Here is a 15,451-nt window from a genome sequence, read left to right as displayed (position 1 = left end):
TCACTTCTTTCACACTCTGGGCTCTGACCCCATCTCAGGTCCTGCCTATGGCTCTTTGGCTGTCTGCCAACAGATTCTGCCCCTTCTCACCCAAATTTCAGGCCCATGGACTCAATCCCCAGTCCTGGTAATAGTGAAAGATGAATTCCCACTCCACGGGCCAGGCTCTCCGTGACCGTCTTGAGGCGGAATGGCAGAGAGACCAGCCACAGGCTTGGGTTGAGTCCTGGCTCTGCCAATGGGAGGTTTTTTAACTCCTCCAAGCCTCAGTTCTCTCAGCTGATAACAATATCTAACACTCAAAGCAGCTGTGAGGATCAGGGGAGGTGATCTATTAGTAAAACTATTATGAGACATGAACTTGCTCTTATGGAACTGTACTCAGAAGAAAAAAGCCAAGTTATCTTCATTTATGAAAAGTCAAAAATGAAGCAAGTCAAGTGAAGCAAAAGCACCATCTTGGATTTCAGTAAACTCACGCACCAGCTACACGCACCATCTAATTTTGTTTCTGAAATACACTGTTGTCTGAATTCAATATCTACCACTCCGGTCATCCCAAATGAAAGTGGACAGAGGATCAGTGACTTGACTCGTGCTTTCTTGGATAAGTAAAATGTGGTGCTCACACATTATGGGACTCTGTGCAGCAATTAGGAACCACAAACTGGATGCACATACACAGTAACACGAGCAGATCTTAAAAAACATAATAGAGGACATCGAATGCCACTCTGTACCCAGCCCCATTCCAAATACTTGACATAGCTTAACTCATTCAGTTCTCACCAAATCCCAAGAGGTACACAACATCATTATCTCCAATGTGCAAAGAGAGGCATGGAAAAGTTCAGTAACCTGCTCATCATCTTATATAGCAGAGGAGCTGAGATTTGAACTGGGCAGCCTACATGCTTCACCTCAATTCTGTATTAAATGCATACACATCCATACACACACACACACCCACACACCCACACACACACACACGGACATTTATTTATGTATTTATGTATGTATTTATTTATTTATTTTTGAGACAGTTTCGCTCTTGTTGCCAAGGCTGGAGTGCAATGGTGCGATGATCTCGTCTCACCACAACTTCCACCTCCCAGGTTCAAGCGATTCTCCTGCCTCAGCCTCCCGAGTAGCTAGGATTACAGGCGCCTGCCACCATGCCCAGCTAATTTTATACTTTTAGTAGAGATGGGGTTTCTCCATGTTGGTTTCTCCATGTTGGTCAGGCTGGTCTCAAACTCCCAATCTCAGGTGATCCGCCCGCCTCGGCCTCCCAAAGTGCAGGGATTACAGGTGTGAGCCACCACGCCTGGCCTCACACACAAACATTTATACAGCAAGACCTTCAGCACACCACCATTCCGCCTATGCCAAACTGCCAGTTTGTTCTCAATAAATCTCTGCGTTTCGTCTGCTCTTCCTTGTATCCCAGGGAACTACAATTGCCAGCTCTCGTGGCTCTGACTTGTGGGTTGGTTTAGGGAATGGGAAACTGGTAGAATATTAGAGAGGGGGAGAAGGGAGAGCCAGGGTGTTCCTCTGTGTCTGTTTCCTCTGGTAGCTCCTACAACCCTGCTTCTCTTCCTTGGCTCTGCCTTCTGCCAGATGGCCCCTCCTCCATTGTTTCAGATCCTGCCAGCAGTCCCTACATTGGAGTCCCAGCCATAAAGCACTAGCATCATCCTTCCTATTGCTCCTCCAGCCCTAGGTGGCTTCCTGAGGTTGATAATCTGTGGATCATCTGTTTATCTTCTCAGTTTGCCTATCAACTTGTGTAACCAATTCCCTATATTAAATTTCCTCTGTTTGAAAGACCTAGAGCAGTGTCTAATTTTCTTGCTAGATCCAGACTAATAACTCATTTGTGTGAATTAAAAATCTGTGCTTGCTCTGGTGGAAGATGTACTGACCTGTGAATCAAGATGCCTGGGATGGAGGCAAGTGCTGCCCCAACCCATTGTGAAACCTCAAGCTCTTTGTCTGTCCTTCTTAGACTTTGGATGTTTTTCTTTTTTATGAAAACTTTTTTTTTTTTAACTTTATAGAGATTGGGTCTTGCCATGTTTCCAGGCGGGAGTACAGTGGTATGATCATCGCTTACTACAGCCCTGACCTCAGTCTCCCGAGTAGCTGGGACTACAGGTGCATGCCACAACACCTGGCTAATGTTTTGATTTGTTTTGTAGAGATGGGGTCTTGCTATGTTCCCCAGGCTGGTCTCAAACTCTTGGCCTCAAGCAATCTTCCCGCCTCAGCCTCTCAAAATGCTGGGATTCCAGACATGAGCTACCATACCCAGCCTAGATTTTGGATTTCTAATTTGCAATGTTAATGTTGGATTAGGTGCTTTTTAAAAAAAGTACATTCTTACTCAAACTCTTTGAATATGTGTGTTTATGTTTGTGTGTGTGTGTGTGCACGCATGCATGCATGTGTGCTCAAGATCACAGATTTTTTTCTATGGATAATATGATTTCAAAGACATGTATGAATCACATTAAAGCAGCTGCCTTTGGAGTAGAGAACAGGGTCAAAAAAAGAGTAAAAAGACAATCAGAAGCTGGGTGCAGTGGCTCACGCCTGTAATCCCAGCTAATCGGGAGGCCAAGGCCAGGGGATCACCTGAGGTCAGGAGTTCAAGACCAGCCTGGCCTACATGGTGAACTACCGTCTCTACTAAAAATACAAAAATCAGCCAGGCGTGGTGGCGCAAGCCTGTAATCCCATCTACTTGGAAGGCTGAGGCAGAAGAGTCACTTGAACCCAGAAGGCAGAGGGCGCAGTGACCTGAGATCACACCACTCCACTCCAGCCTGGGTGACAGAGTGAGACTCTGTCATCAGAAAGTCCTGGTACTGATCAAGAATGAAAACATGAAATAACCACAATATGAACCTGAGGTTCCATACACATATTTCTTTATGTCCCTTTGTTCACAGAGACGCCCAAGTTTGGGTGATAATGTCTGACTTCAGGCCCAGCATTCATATCACACGTAAGGATGCACAAAGCTGGGAAGTGGGCAAGTGTCCCATCTGAGCCTCCCACAGAGTCCCTCAGTGCCTCTCCCTGTCCTGTGGTGATGACTTCCATCCCCAGATGTCCTCTGCTGTGTGGTCCCTGGCTGCCCAGAGCTCCCAGACGAAGCGAGGTTCTATTACTAAGGTAGCAGAAAGCAGATATTAGGGGATAACAAGCAGTTTCTGCCAAAACAGAGTGCCATCTTTTGGGAAGCTCTCGGGTAGCTGACAGAGAGTAGGCTGTGCTGCTGAGGCTGACGCAGGGTAAAAAGGTCTCAGTGAGGAAACCAGCCCTTCGTCGCAAAAGCCACTGAAGAGCAATGCAACACAGCATACAGCAGTGGTTCCTAACCTGTCGGCCAGCCCACGTGCTGCCGTCCAGAGCTAGAGGTGTCACCAATCACCTTCCACATTCACCCTCGGTGCTCCTAAAGCAACGGGAAGCCTTTTCTGGGTGTGTGTGTGAGGGTGTGTGAGGGTGTGTGTGTGTGTGCGTGTGTGTTTTCCACAGTCACTTTACGGGCCAGCCTCGCCGTGAGAATGGGGAGGGAGAAGGCCGTTCAGCCCGGGTAAGCTGCTGGCGCCATCTAGCGCTCCGATGGAGAACTGGCTCCCGCGCATTCTCTGAGCTGAGATTTCCGATGCCTGCTCCGAGCTCTCCAACCTCCATCTGCTTTTTTCAAAACCTTCACAGCTTGCCAATTTGCAAATATTGGGAAATCACTTTGCCTTGCAGTCTTCAAGGAGTAAATCTACTGAGCCCATTGCCAGTAGAACCCGCAGAGGCTGCCAGGCAATTACCTAACCCCCAAGAGGCCCCTGGCAAATTGGACATTCTGGGCATTTAAAACCTGCCATTCGCATGCACAGAATTGTAGGAAACGTGGGCTCCAAATTTTATCATCAGAATCTCTCAGGGGCGACCTCAGCCTTTCCTAAGAAAACAGTCTCTCTCCTGAGGTGTGAAGACATCTGCTTTCCAGAGTCCCCCACTGCCACTATATCTAAACAACAATTTGTAAACCAGTTGTTGGTTCACATTTAAAATTGTGAGCCATGTTTTCTTTTCCCCCTATAGGAGAGAAGAAGCTGGTTGTTTCAGGATTCATTAAGCCCTAATTTCTTCACCAGCATTCTGAGCGTAAATGGCTTGGCTGTTCCATCCCATGTTTAAGATGTACTGAAATAGGCCCTATCCTGAGACATTAACTTTCAGCAGTAACTGCTAGAAAAGGACCTTGATTTATTCGTAACCAGCTGATGTTATCATTCACAGGAAAGACTAATAACATGAGAAATAAACTTGAGCACTGAGTTAGGGGACAAAATTTGGGAGCCCACCTTAGTTATTTTTTGTTCTGAAATAACCAAGAACAAAGACAGGAGGCAAGTACTGAGTACGGATGGACATGAATGAATTCCTAATTACCGACACAATTTATTTAACACCCTGCTATCCGGGAGAGAAGTAGGGTGCTTTTTGTCTTTCCCATCAAAGACTTTATTGCTATTTTGATCATCCAAAATTGTCAAGAACATGTTTCCCTAATAACTCGGCCAGTGACTTCATTTCACCCTAGGGCCACGGTCACTCATTAGCTTGTAGGACTCCCCGTCCCTGACTGTTATGAGTGCAGGGAGACGACAGAGGAAAGGAGGGTGTAGGTTGGACGGGAAGTGGAAGAGACTCTTCTCTCCCCTTTTTCCAAGCATCAAAAGTGCATCAGTGGCAAGGAGGAATTGCATTTTAGTTTAGTTGGATTTTGACAGGCCCCTTTTACTTTCCCATCAGCTCCTCAATTCAGGCAATTTCACGGCGGCTTTTCTGCTGCTGAGATATGTTTGTGGCAGCAGGGTTGTTAGCTGCAGCCTCAGGCTGAGGAGCCAAATTGCTAAGCAGCCTCACTTTGACTGCAGCCCAGACCCGCTCAGAAGGCTTTGCTAGTAACCCAGGGACAGTCCAGACCTAACAGGGCCATCAGGCCAGCCCAAAAGGGCGACAGTGTGTCCTGGTTCATTATTCAGCCCAGTTAGATGGCTGAGAGCTGTCTGTATACTTACTTTCAATGAACTGAAATATCATAAAATAGACCTCATTCATTCATTTAACAAGTAAGCATTTATTGAGAGCCATGCTAAAGCTCTGCTGAATGTAATTAGCTGATTAAGCCAAACTGTGCTAAAGAGAGTTCCAGGCAGAGGGAGCAGCAAGTCCAATGGCTAGGTCATAGGTTTGGCCTGTTTAGGAAAAGCAGGAAGACAGGAATAGCTGGAGGGCAGACAGTGAGGGGCAGAGTGGCGGGGAGATGAGAGCAAAGATGGGAGCCTGGGCTGGGAGGCCACACCGTGGACAGCCTTCTAGGCCACAGTAGGGACTTTGGCTTTTAGACTATGTATGATGGGAAGCCGCTATGGAGTTTGAAGACCATGTTGTTTCCAGCCCCAAAGGGGCTTTAAAATGCCACGGCCTCTAGGATGAAACACCACCTCAGCACGGCACCCAGCCAGCCAGCTTCTCCTCTGCACTCTCCTCCTGCCTCACCCCCGCACTCTCATCTCCACATGTACTCACCATAGCTCTGTCTTGTGTTCCAAAGGCAACATCCCTTTATCTGCCTGGGAAACACCTACCCACTCTTCAAGACCCTGCCTATCCACCACTGCCTTTATCAAACCAACCTTGACTGTCTTAGGCTGTGAATCCCCCTGTTCTTTGCCTCGGAGCCTCTTGGACACAATCCTATTATATAGGGTCCCTGTCATTTCTAAGGGTCTCCCTGCCTTCCAAGACTGGAGGCCCTAGATGGGGGAATCCCGTGTGGGGCTGGGGCAGAGTCAGCAAAATAAGTGTGTTAAATTCTCCTTGGGTAGATCAGCAAATGAACAAGTGAAGGGGTAGCTGAGGAGAGCTGACCCATGAACTCCCTACCAGCCGTCCACTCCACAGTGTGAAGAACGGGCGCGGGGTTGGTTGGGAGGTGGGCTGCCTTGGTTCAAATCCAGCCTGCAGCAAGTATTTCCCAGGTGACTTCTGGCAAATGTCTGTGCATTCACTTCTTTATATATAAAATAGAAAGGGTCATAATGCCATGCTCTGCCCACAGGTTGTTGAGAGGATTACATAAATCAGTACATAAAAACACTTAGGGCCAGGCACAGTGGCTTATGCCTGCAATCTCAGCACTTTGGGAGGCCAAGGCAGGCAGATCACTTGAGGCCACGAGTTCAAGACCAGCCTGGCCAACATGGTGAAACCCCATCTCTACTAAAAATACAAAAATTAGCCAGGTGTGGTGGCAGGCACCTGCAATCCCAGCTACTCGGGAGGCTGAGGCAGGAGAATCACTTGAACCCAGCAGGCAGAAGTTGTGGTGAGCCAAGATTGTACCATTGCATTCCAGCCTGGGCAACAGAGCAAGACTCTGTCAAAAACAAAAACAAAGAAACCAGCATTTAGAATAGGGCCTAGCACAGTAGTCATTTGGTAAGTGTGAGTATTATTTAGGCTATTTTGTTGTTGCAAGGGAAGGGGGCTGCGGGATACAGAGAGGGGAATTCAGGGGAGAGTGAGAATCTTTGCGTGGGGTGGCGAGCTTGCTGCTTTCTTCTCCAGCTTTGTCTGGGGCTGTTCTGAACCACAGGTGCCCTGCCTATAAGGCATGTGTCAGAGGCTCTTAGACGGAACCATTTTTTCATTAATCTCCCAGTAATGTCACGGGAAAGTCAAATTGCTTCTTATTCTCAAACCCTTTTCTACCTTCCTGGAAGCTTTTGCCGCTCCCTTTTCGGTGGAAGGAGGTCGGGCTGGGGTTGGGCTGGGAGCCAGAACACTTGGTTTAGAGTTCTTGCTCTGCTATCTGTCCCATCAATGTCCTTGGGCAAGAGGTGTGGCCTCTGAGACTCGAAGTCCTCAGCTGGTCTGAGATCTTCCTCTGCAGGCTGCCGTGGGGTCCAGGCAGTGCTTCTGTGCTCAGGCTATGGAGCCAGGCTTTCTTTCTTTCTTTCTTTCTTTTTGAGACAGAGTCTTGCTCTGTTGCCCAGGCTGGAGGTCAGTGGTGCAATCTCCCCGCCTCCCAGGTTCAAGCGACTCTTGTGCCTTAGCCTCCTGAGTAGCTGGAATTAAGGGACGCACCACCACACTTGGTTAACTTTTTGTATTTTTAATAGAGACGGGGTTTCACCATGTTGGCCAGGCTGGTCTTGAACTCCTGGCCTCAAGTGATCCGCCTGCCTTGGCCTTGGAGTCAGGCTATTCTGGCTCAAATCTTGGCTCTATCCTTTGTCAGCTGTGGACTTACGTAAGTTATCCAGTCTCTCTGTGCCTCAGTTTCCTCAGCTGAAATAGGGCAATAACAGCTACCGCCCTGTTACGGGCTGAATTCTATCTCCCGCCCCCACTCCCAATTCGTATGTTGAACTCCTAACTCCCGGTACATCACGCTGTGACTGTATTTAAAGAGGGGAAGTTAAAAGAGGTCATTAGGGTGGGCCCTAATCCAGTATGACTGCTGTCTTTATAAGAAGAGGACATTAGGACGCTGACAGATTGGGAAGACCATGTGAGAGTACAGGGAGAAGAGGGTCATCTACACTCCAAGGAGAGAGGTCTCAGGAGAAACCCACCCTGTTGACACCTTCAGATTGGGCTTCTAGAACTGTGAGAAAATAAATTTCTTTTGTGGAAGCCAGCCAAGCTGTGGTCCTTTGTGATAGCAACCTCAGTGGACCACACGCCCCACTAGGCGGCTGTGAGTGTTAAATTAGAAGATGCAAGTGAAGTGCTTGGAATAGGCCAGGTATATAGCAAGTGCCTAACACGTAGCAGCCTCTCATCACAAGTGAGAGCCTGATTCTTGCAGGGATCAGCAGAGACACGCTGCTCTTGGTTCTATTCAGACCCAATGACACATTCAATATTTACTGCAGGCCGGGTACGATGGCTCACGCCTGTAATCCTAGCACTTTGGGAGGTCAAGGGCAGGTGGATCACCTGAGAGCAGGAGTTTGAGACCCAGCTTGGCCAACATGGCAAAACCCTGTCTCTACTAAAAATACAAAATTAGCCGAGCGTGGTGGTGTGTGCCTGTAATCCCAGCTAATCAGGAGGCTGAGGCAGGAGGATTGCTTGAACCCGTGAGGCAGAGGCTGCAGTGAGCTGAGATTGTGCCACTGCACTTCGGCCTGGGAGACAGAGAGAGCAAAACTCCGTCTCAAAAAAAAAAAAAAAAATTACTACACGTCCACTGTGCACCAGCATCGCCTGCGTGCTGGGTGTAACACAGCAAGGAGTAAAGCCAGCATTTCCCCTGCCTTCCTGAAGTTTACAGTCTAACCTGCAGAAGGACAGAGGAGGGACCATGGAGTAAAGAATCCCCTACCATAGGAACCCAGAGTGAAAATAGAGCAAATAGAGCAGGAGCTGTGTGTGAGAGAAACAGAGGGTCAGGCCAGGGCTGAGACGGTGCCTAGGAGACAGTGGAGGCAGGTCAGGGAGAGAAAAAAGGTAGGCGGAAGAGGCAGCATTTAAAAGGCCTGAGCAGAGAAGGAGCCAGGCGTGCTGGAAATCAAAATGCCTGCAGTCATGTAAGGAAGCAGAATCTCCTCTTTCCTGCTCCTTTTCCAGCATGGTGTTTGCTAGCTTCCATTTTCCCCTTTCACCTTCCACCATGGGGTGGCCCTCACCAGATACAGGCTCCTCAAACTTGGACTTCTCAGTGTCCAGAACCATGAGCCAAATAAATCTTTTTTTCAATGAATTACTCACACTGTGGTACTCTGTCATAGCAGAAGAAAATGGACTAAGATACGCCCCAGCTATGCTGCAGTTTTCTTATCTATAAAATGGGGGTTGTGGTGGTAATAATAGTAGTCCTCATGGAGTCATTGTCAGGATGAAAAGAGTTTATATAGGCCAGGCGCAGTGGCTCACACCTGTAATCCCAGCAGTTTGGGAAGCCGAGGCAGTTGGATCACTTGAGGTCAGGGGTTTGAGACCAGCCTGGCCAACACGGTGAAACTCTGTCTCTATTAAAACTACAAAAATTAGCCGGGCAAGGTGGCGCACACCTATAATCCCAACTACTCGGGAGGCTGAGGCGGGAGAATCATTTCAGCCCAGGAGGTGGAGGTTGCAGTGAGCCAAGATCGCACCACTGCACTCCAGCCGGGGCAACGGAGTGAGACTGTTTCAAAAAAAAAAAAAATTTTTTTTTTTTTTTTCGAGATGGAGTCTCACTGTCTCCCAGGCTGAAGTGCAGAGGCGCGATCTTGGCTTACTGCAAGCTCTGCTTCCCGGGTTCACACCATTCTCCTGCCTCAGCCTCCCGAGTAGCTGAAACTACAGGCACCCACCACCACGCCCAGCTAATTTTTTGTATTTTTAGTAGAGACGGGGTTTCACCATGTTAGACAGGATAGTCTCCATCTGCTGAGCTCGTGATCTGCCCACCTCGGCCTCCCAAAGTGCTGGGATTACAGGCATGAGCCACCGCACCCGGCAGAAATTTTTTTTAAAGTTTATGTATGTAAAGTACTTAGTACAGTGTCCAGCACACATAAGGAACTCTATTGTATTATTATTACTCCATAACAATAACAGGCAATATTTATTGAGCACTTACTATGTGCCAGGTATCTAAAATCTTCACTTGAAATATCTCATTTAGTCTTTGTAACAGCCTTTTGGAATAGAAACTGTCATAAATTCCATCTTGCAGGTGAGGAACATTGTGTCAAAAATCACATAGCAAAGTGTATAATGAAACAAGGACATTGCGAAAGGCAGCCAGATGCCAGGAGTGGGCACCCAGTAGCAGAGGCAGGTGCAGACCCAGCAGAGGACACCTCTGTTGGGATCTTCATGGATGAAGTCTTAAAACTCCTGGCCAAATACTGCCATTTCCTCCGATCTCCCAAGCCTGGCCCAAATGTGCAGGGGAGTCAAATCCTGCTCTTCCTCCAGCAGCCTGGGAGAATGAAAATTTTAGATTTCTAGCAAGTTCAAAGGCTCTGTGCCCTGCCTTGTGGATCACTGTTGAAGAGACCAACATATGTTGTTCTTGCATGGCCAATGGGCCAAGCTCAGAGAAGCAGAACAGAAGATATTTCTTCCTCATGCTCACAAGAAGAGAAGCCAGTGCTTACAAGATTGCCCCGTGATAGTTTTGGTGATGTGCCATTTCTTTCGACTCAGAAGAGGACAGACAGTGGGTGCTGGCATGGAGCTGTAAGGCCATCACAGGTGGCTCCTAATAATGCCACAAAAATAGCAGGCCTGGCAGAGGGTGCAGTGACGCAAATCAGGGTGAATCGTGGCTATCAGAACCCATTCAACATCTGTCTTCCTGACAGCTCCTTCTGCTGGGCTCTCCAGGGCAATTCTGGTTGGTTCTGGATGTCAGTACCACTCCTGGGCACTTCTGTGCAGAAGACCAATTTTGCCTCTGAGGCTTCTTCTCCACTTTCTTTGTGCTGTATCATTTGGGATGCTTTGGGTTGCAAGCAACAGAGATACTAAAAAAACAATGGCTTAAACAAGACAGCAGCTTACTTCTTCCTCACATGAAGGCCCAGAAGTCAGCATTCTGGGGTTAGTGGGGTGCTTGACTAAACCCTTAGGAACCCAGCCTCCTTCAAGTTCAGAATTCTACCTTCCCCAGATCCAGTACTGTCCCTGTGGGGGACAGGGTTGCAGCTAGAGCACCAGACCTCACACTCATGTTCCTAATAGGTGGGTGGGGGAGAAAGGCATAGAGAAGAAGGTGCTTATCAACCAACTTTGAAGGAAGGTCCTCGAAGGAGCCTAATGACAGTTTTGCCTACTTCCTATTGGCCAAAAGTTAATAAAGTTAACCATTTTGGCCACACTGCTGCAAAGCAAGCTGGGAAACGTAATCCTTATTTGGGATGGTCAGGGCCCAGCTAAAAATTGTGGGATCTATTTTTATGGAAGAAAGGGAAAATTGAAACATTTTCATGGGGCTTTCTAACAATTTGAACCACATCTCCTCACTACCAAACTTTCCAACAGAAGAGAAATGAACATTTTCTGTAATGTGCTAGGCATCATAAACTTCCCCATAAGCTAAGTCACCCAGTCAATGAAGAAAAAGTATAGAAGAGTAGGTAAGTGTACAGTCTCTAATCCTAATTTTATTCATTTACGAATGGTGATACCAAGTAACTAAACTTCAGTTTTCTAACAAAGAAAATGGTGAAGGCCGGGTGCAGTAGCTCACATCTGTAATCCCAGCACTTTGGGAGGCTGAGGTGGACAGCTCACCTGAGGTCGGGAATTCAAGATCAGCCTGACCAACATGGAGAAACCCCTTATCTACTAAGAATACAAAATTAGCCCGGCATGGTGGCACATGCCTGTAATCCCAGCTACTCAGGAGGCTGAGGCAGGAGAATCACTTGAACCTGGGAGGCAGAGGTTGCAGTGAGGCACGATCACGCCATTGCACTCCAGCCTGGGCAACAAGAGTGAAACTCTGTCTCAAAAAAAAGGCAGGGGGATCGTGATCATGATACTTGTGTCACAGAATTGTTATGAGGATTAAAGAGAGTAGATAAAGTTCCTGGCATACAGTTTGTGTCTCTAGCTTTGCAAGTTACTTAGTGTCTCTGAGCCTTAGTTTCCTCATTGATAAAATAAAGATCTGCTTTATAAGTTTGTGATGAGGATTAGATGAGCTAATGGATATAAAGTGTTTGGCACAAAGTTTGGCTTTTACAAAAACATAGTCAGGCATGGTGGCTTGTGCCTGTAATCTCAGCTACTTGGGAGGCTGGGACAGGAGGATCAATTGAGGCCAGGAGTTTGAGACCAACCTGGGCAGCATAGCATGACCCTGTTTCTAAAATTTTGCTTTGTTTTGTTTTAATTAGCCAGGCATAGTGGTATGTGATTGTAGTCTTCGTTGCTTCAGAGGCTGAGGCAGGAGGATCGCTTGAAGCCAGGAGTTTGAGGCTGCAGTGAGCTGTGACTGCACTCCAGCCTGGGCAACGGATGGAAACCACATCTCTAAAAAAAATTTTTTTTAATGAAAACACAACGACTGGGGCTTCTATTATTTAGGACTCCCTAAATTCCTGCAGGAGATCAAAATATTTTCACAAAGCTAAAAACATGTCTTTTATAAAATATAGAATGAACACATATCAAAGTCTTACTATTCAACTCACTGAATAATAAGGGAACCAATAAGACAGCAAAGCCGATTTCAATAATATTTGAGGTATTGATAGGTAAGAGAAAAAAAAACAGAGGCTGTTCGAATAAGATTGGTAGTTAGGTATAAAAATGGTTAATGGTCTACATGGCAATAAAACCATAGCTTATCTTTTCTACCAGGAAGAAATTATTTCCATCTCTGCAGAATGAAAGTCTGTATATTAATTACATGTGATATTCAGTGTCTGGGCTGTATTCAACAGTAAATAGCTAAGTCAAACGTGGATAAGTTCTCCTAGAGAATTAAATGATCCTTGGTGAAACTGGATGCATCAGCATGACACTGAAAGGACAATGCAGAAGACTGCATTCAAACATGGCATAAAAGCCCGGCAAGGTGCCACATGTCTGTAGTCTCAGCTACACTGGAGGCTGAGACTAGAGGATCACTTGAGCCCAGGAATTTGATTCCAGCCTGGGCAACATAGTGAGACTCTACCTTAAAACAAACAAGTAAACATCACATGAAAAGCTCATAAATATACACAATTATAATTTGTCAATTAAAAGTAAAGTTTTTTAAAGGCGTGTAGTCTTTTTTCTTGCTCGATTTCCAAGTTTGAAAATTTTTCCTTAACAGAAGTAATTCTCAGTTGTTGAAGAGGCATTTGCTGATTTCTTAATGGTGACCTGGAGGAGAATAAGGAAGGGTTCGTACCCTCAGGGTATCACTGTCTGTCTGGGGTATGTGTGTGGGCAGGGGTGGATGCGGTAGGAAAAAGCGAGAGTGACTTGACAAGTAAATACAGTGTCCCTTGGTGCAAAGGAATGATTGTTCCTGTACCCCCATATACTGATATTTATGCATAACAAAGTCACATTGTAGCCCCTTCAGAATCCATGTATACAAGAAAAGTTGGCCCTCGGCATCTGCAGGTTTCCAATCCAGAAAATACTGTATTTTCTTTTTCTTTCTTCTTTTTAAAATTATTGTCTTTTTTTTTTTGAGACAGATTCTCACTCTGTCCCCCAGGCTGGAGTGCAATGGCGCGATCTCGGCTCACTGCAACCTCCACCTCCTGGGTTCAAGTGATTCTCCTGCCTCAGCCTCTAGAGTAGCTGGGACCACAGGTGCCCACAACCACATCCGGCTAATTTTTGTATTTTTAGTAGAGACAGGGTTTTGACATATTGGCCAGGCTGGTCTCGAACTCCTGACCTCAGGTGATCCATCGCCTTGGTCTCTCAAAGCGTGGAGATTACAGGGGTGAGCCATCGTGCCCGGCCAGAATACTGTATTTTTTATCTGCGTTTGGTTGAAAGAAAAACTCCGGGGATAAGTGGCCCTGTGCAGTTAAACGCATGTTGTTTGAAGGTCAACTGTAGCTGACTTTACTATGTGAACTGGATGATGGCCATCCAACCCTGGGAAGACGTCCAGGGAAGTGGAAAGATGAGGAGGTAGGTGAGGAAAGGGGAGGGACCTTAAAGACCAAGAGGTCGCTGAGAAATGGCACAGAGAGAGGGTGGGGTTTGGCATAGCCTGGAAGCCGCAGGCAGCTCCTCTGGCCACAGCAGCTTTCTCATGTTTTGACAGATGAGAGGTTAATTAACTTGCTCTAAGTCCCAGGGTAGTGAGTGGAAGGACTGAGATGGTAAAAAATCCATTCTCTTTCCCTACGTCACCTTTCCTCTCCTCGCTTTTTAAAATCTGCCTTCCAGGGACAAAAGGTCTGCGCTCAGTCATTCGCACTTTAGTATTCATTTAAACCAGTACTTTGCTTCTCCTGGGGCATTTTGAATTTTCAGCCTTGTCTTTCTGAGCTGGAACGAAAGGTGTTGACCAGTGTTAAAGGAGATTCTCAGCAGGAGGAGAGGTGCTGGAGGGGAGGGAGCTTCCTCCCGGTCCCTGAAACCCCAGCACCTCCGGAAGACAGGCTGAAGCTGTTTAGCAACCAACAATCAGAGAGAGACAGGAGCAGGTAGAGGCCCTGCCCGCTTTATCACCCAGATGTCGTCCTCCTCTTACAAGCCAGTTAGGTTTAATGAGACAATGTAGGCCTCCAGGCCCAAAGATGGCGATAACAGGGTCCTCTGAAATATTCAGACTTACCAAATTGGATGTGGTTTAATTGCCTGAGTAGTTATGATAGACTAGCCCCGGCCTGAGTGGAGCCTGAGATCATTGGTGACAGGAGGTAGGGAGGCGTGGGGAGGGGAGCTGGGGGAAGACAGGTTAAACTCAGTAGCTCTCATCATTCCATACTTTAAAATCCTTTATCTGTGAAGTCTCTGATGCATATGGCTGGGAAGAAAATATGTTTCATTTCGCCCAGCATCTAAGTAATTCACAGTCAGAGGCCACCAGTCCACTTCTCTCCCATGATGCCAGCCTTGTTCAAGTCCAGCAGGCTCCTGACATTTCAGTGAGTCGTGCCATTGCCTCCTCCCCACCGCCCTTCATGTCTTCTGCTCACAGCCCATCCTTGTAGGTTACCAGGCTCCTCTACCTTCACCCAGTCTTCTACAGTCCCCCAGCTCAGGTCCAACCACAGCTTTCCTGGACTTCTTGGGTACCAGAGGAGGGGACAGCGTGGTGTCTGTCTCCCCATCCAGCCCTTTCCTCTTCCATTCATGTAATAGATATGTATCTTGAGTACCCTCCGTTTCCTGTTCTCAAGGAACTTCCATTGTAGCGGAAAAGCTGTTCCTCCTCCACTCCAGTCATGTAATGGAGAAGGAACTACCACTTTACGTGAAGCTATTCACTTATTCAGTCAAGAAGTACTGCCGAGAGCCTGCTACATGGCAGGCACTGGTAGAGGCACTGGGAGCGCAACAGAAAGAAAACAGACAAAGCTCTTGCTCCCTTGGAAATTTACCTTCTAAAGGGGTTAAGGTAGACTATGAACAAATAAATCTAAGGTGTCAGGTAGTCAGAATTTCAGGGAAGGACATAAAAAGGATGGTAGGGTGGGTGCCACTGGTGTAGATACAGCGGTCAGGGAAGCGTGCTCTAACGCGGTGGTATTTGGGCAGACCTGAAGGAGGTGGAGGCCAGGTGGATGGGCAGTTTACAGATAGAGGGCTTCCGAAGGCCAGCACAAGCCTTGGTGTTGATCCTCACGGCTGTTCTTTGAGATGGGTGGGGCAGCTTCCATGGATAAAGAAACTCAGCTTCAGATAAATGACCTGAAATGATCCATCCGAAGCCACGGCATCCAGCATGGAGCCCACA

The 15,451-nt window shown here is 47.2% G+C and overlaps 1 protein-coding gene across 1 annotated transcript in view; it reads right to left on the bottom strand.

Moving 5' to 3' along the window:
* Positions 1–14,941, bottom strand: part of LOC117086272 — a 28,606-nt gene extending 13,665 nt beyond the window's left edge. Inside the window, exons 1-2 of the mRNA XM_033215951.1 lie at positions 14,874–14,941; positions 14,711–14,781 (exon numbers count right to left, since the gene is read on the bottom strand). Of these exons, the coding sequence (XP_033071842.1) occupies positions 14,711–14,781; positions 14,874–14,941 (139 nt within the window). The remainder of the gene's footprint in view (positions 1–14,710; positions 14,782–14,873) is intronic.
* Between the last annotated feature and the right edge of the window lie 510 nt (positions 14,942–15,451).

This window comes from Trachypithecus francoisi, unplaced genomic scaffold (genome assembly GCF_009764315.1).
Source record: "Trachypithecus francoisi isolate TF-2019V2 unplaced genomic scaffold, Tfra_2.0 Lachesis_group1, whole genome shotgun sequence".
Taxonomy (NCBI): Eukaryota; Metazoa; Chordata; class Mammalia; order Primates; family Cercopithecidae; genus Trachypithecus; species Trachypithecus francoisi.
The sequence above is the reverse complement of the archived record's forward strand: the minus strand, read 5'-3'. Positions and strand labels throughout refer to the sequence as shown.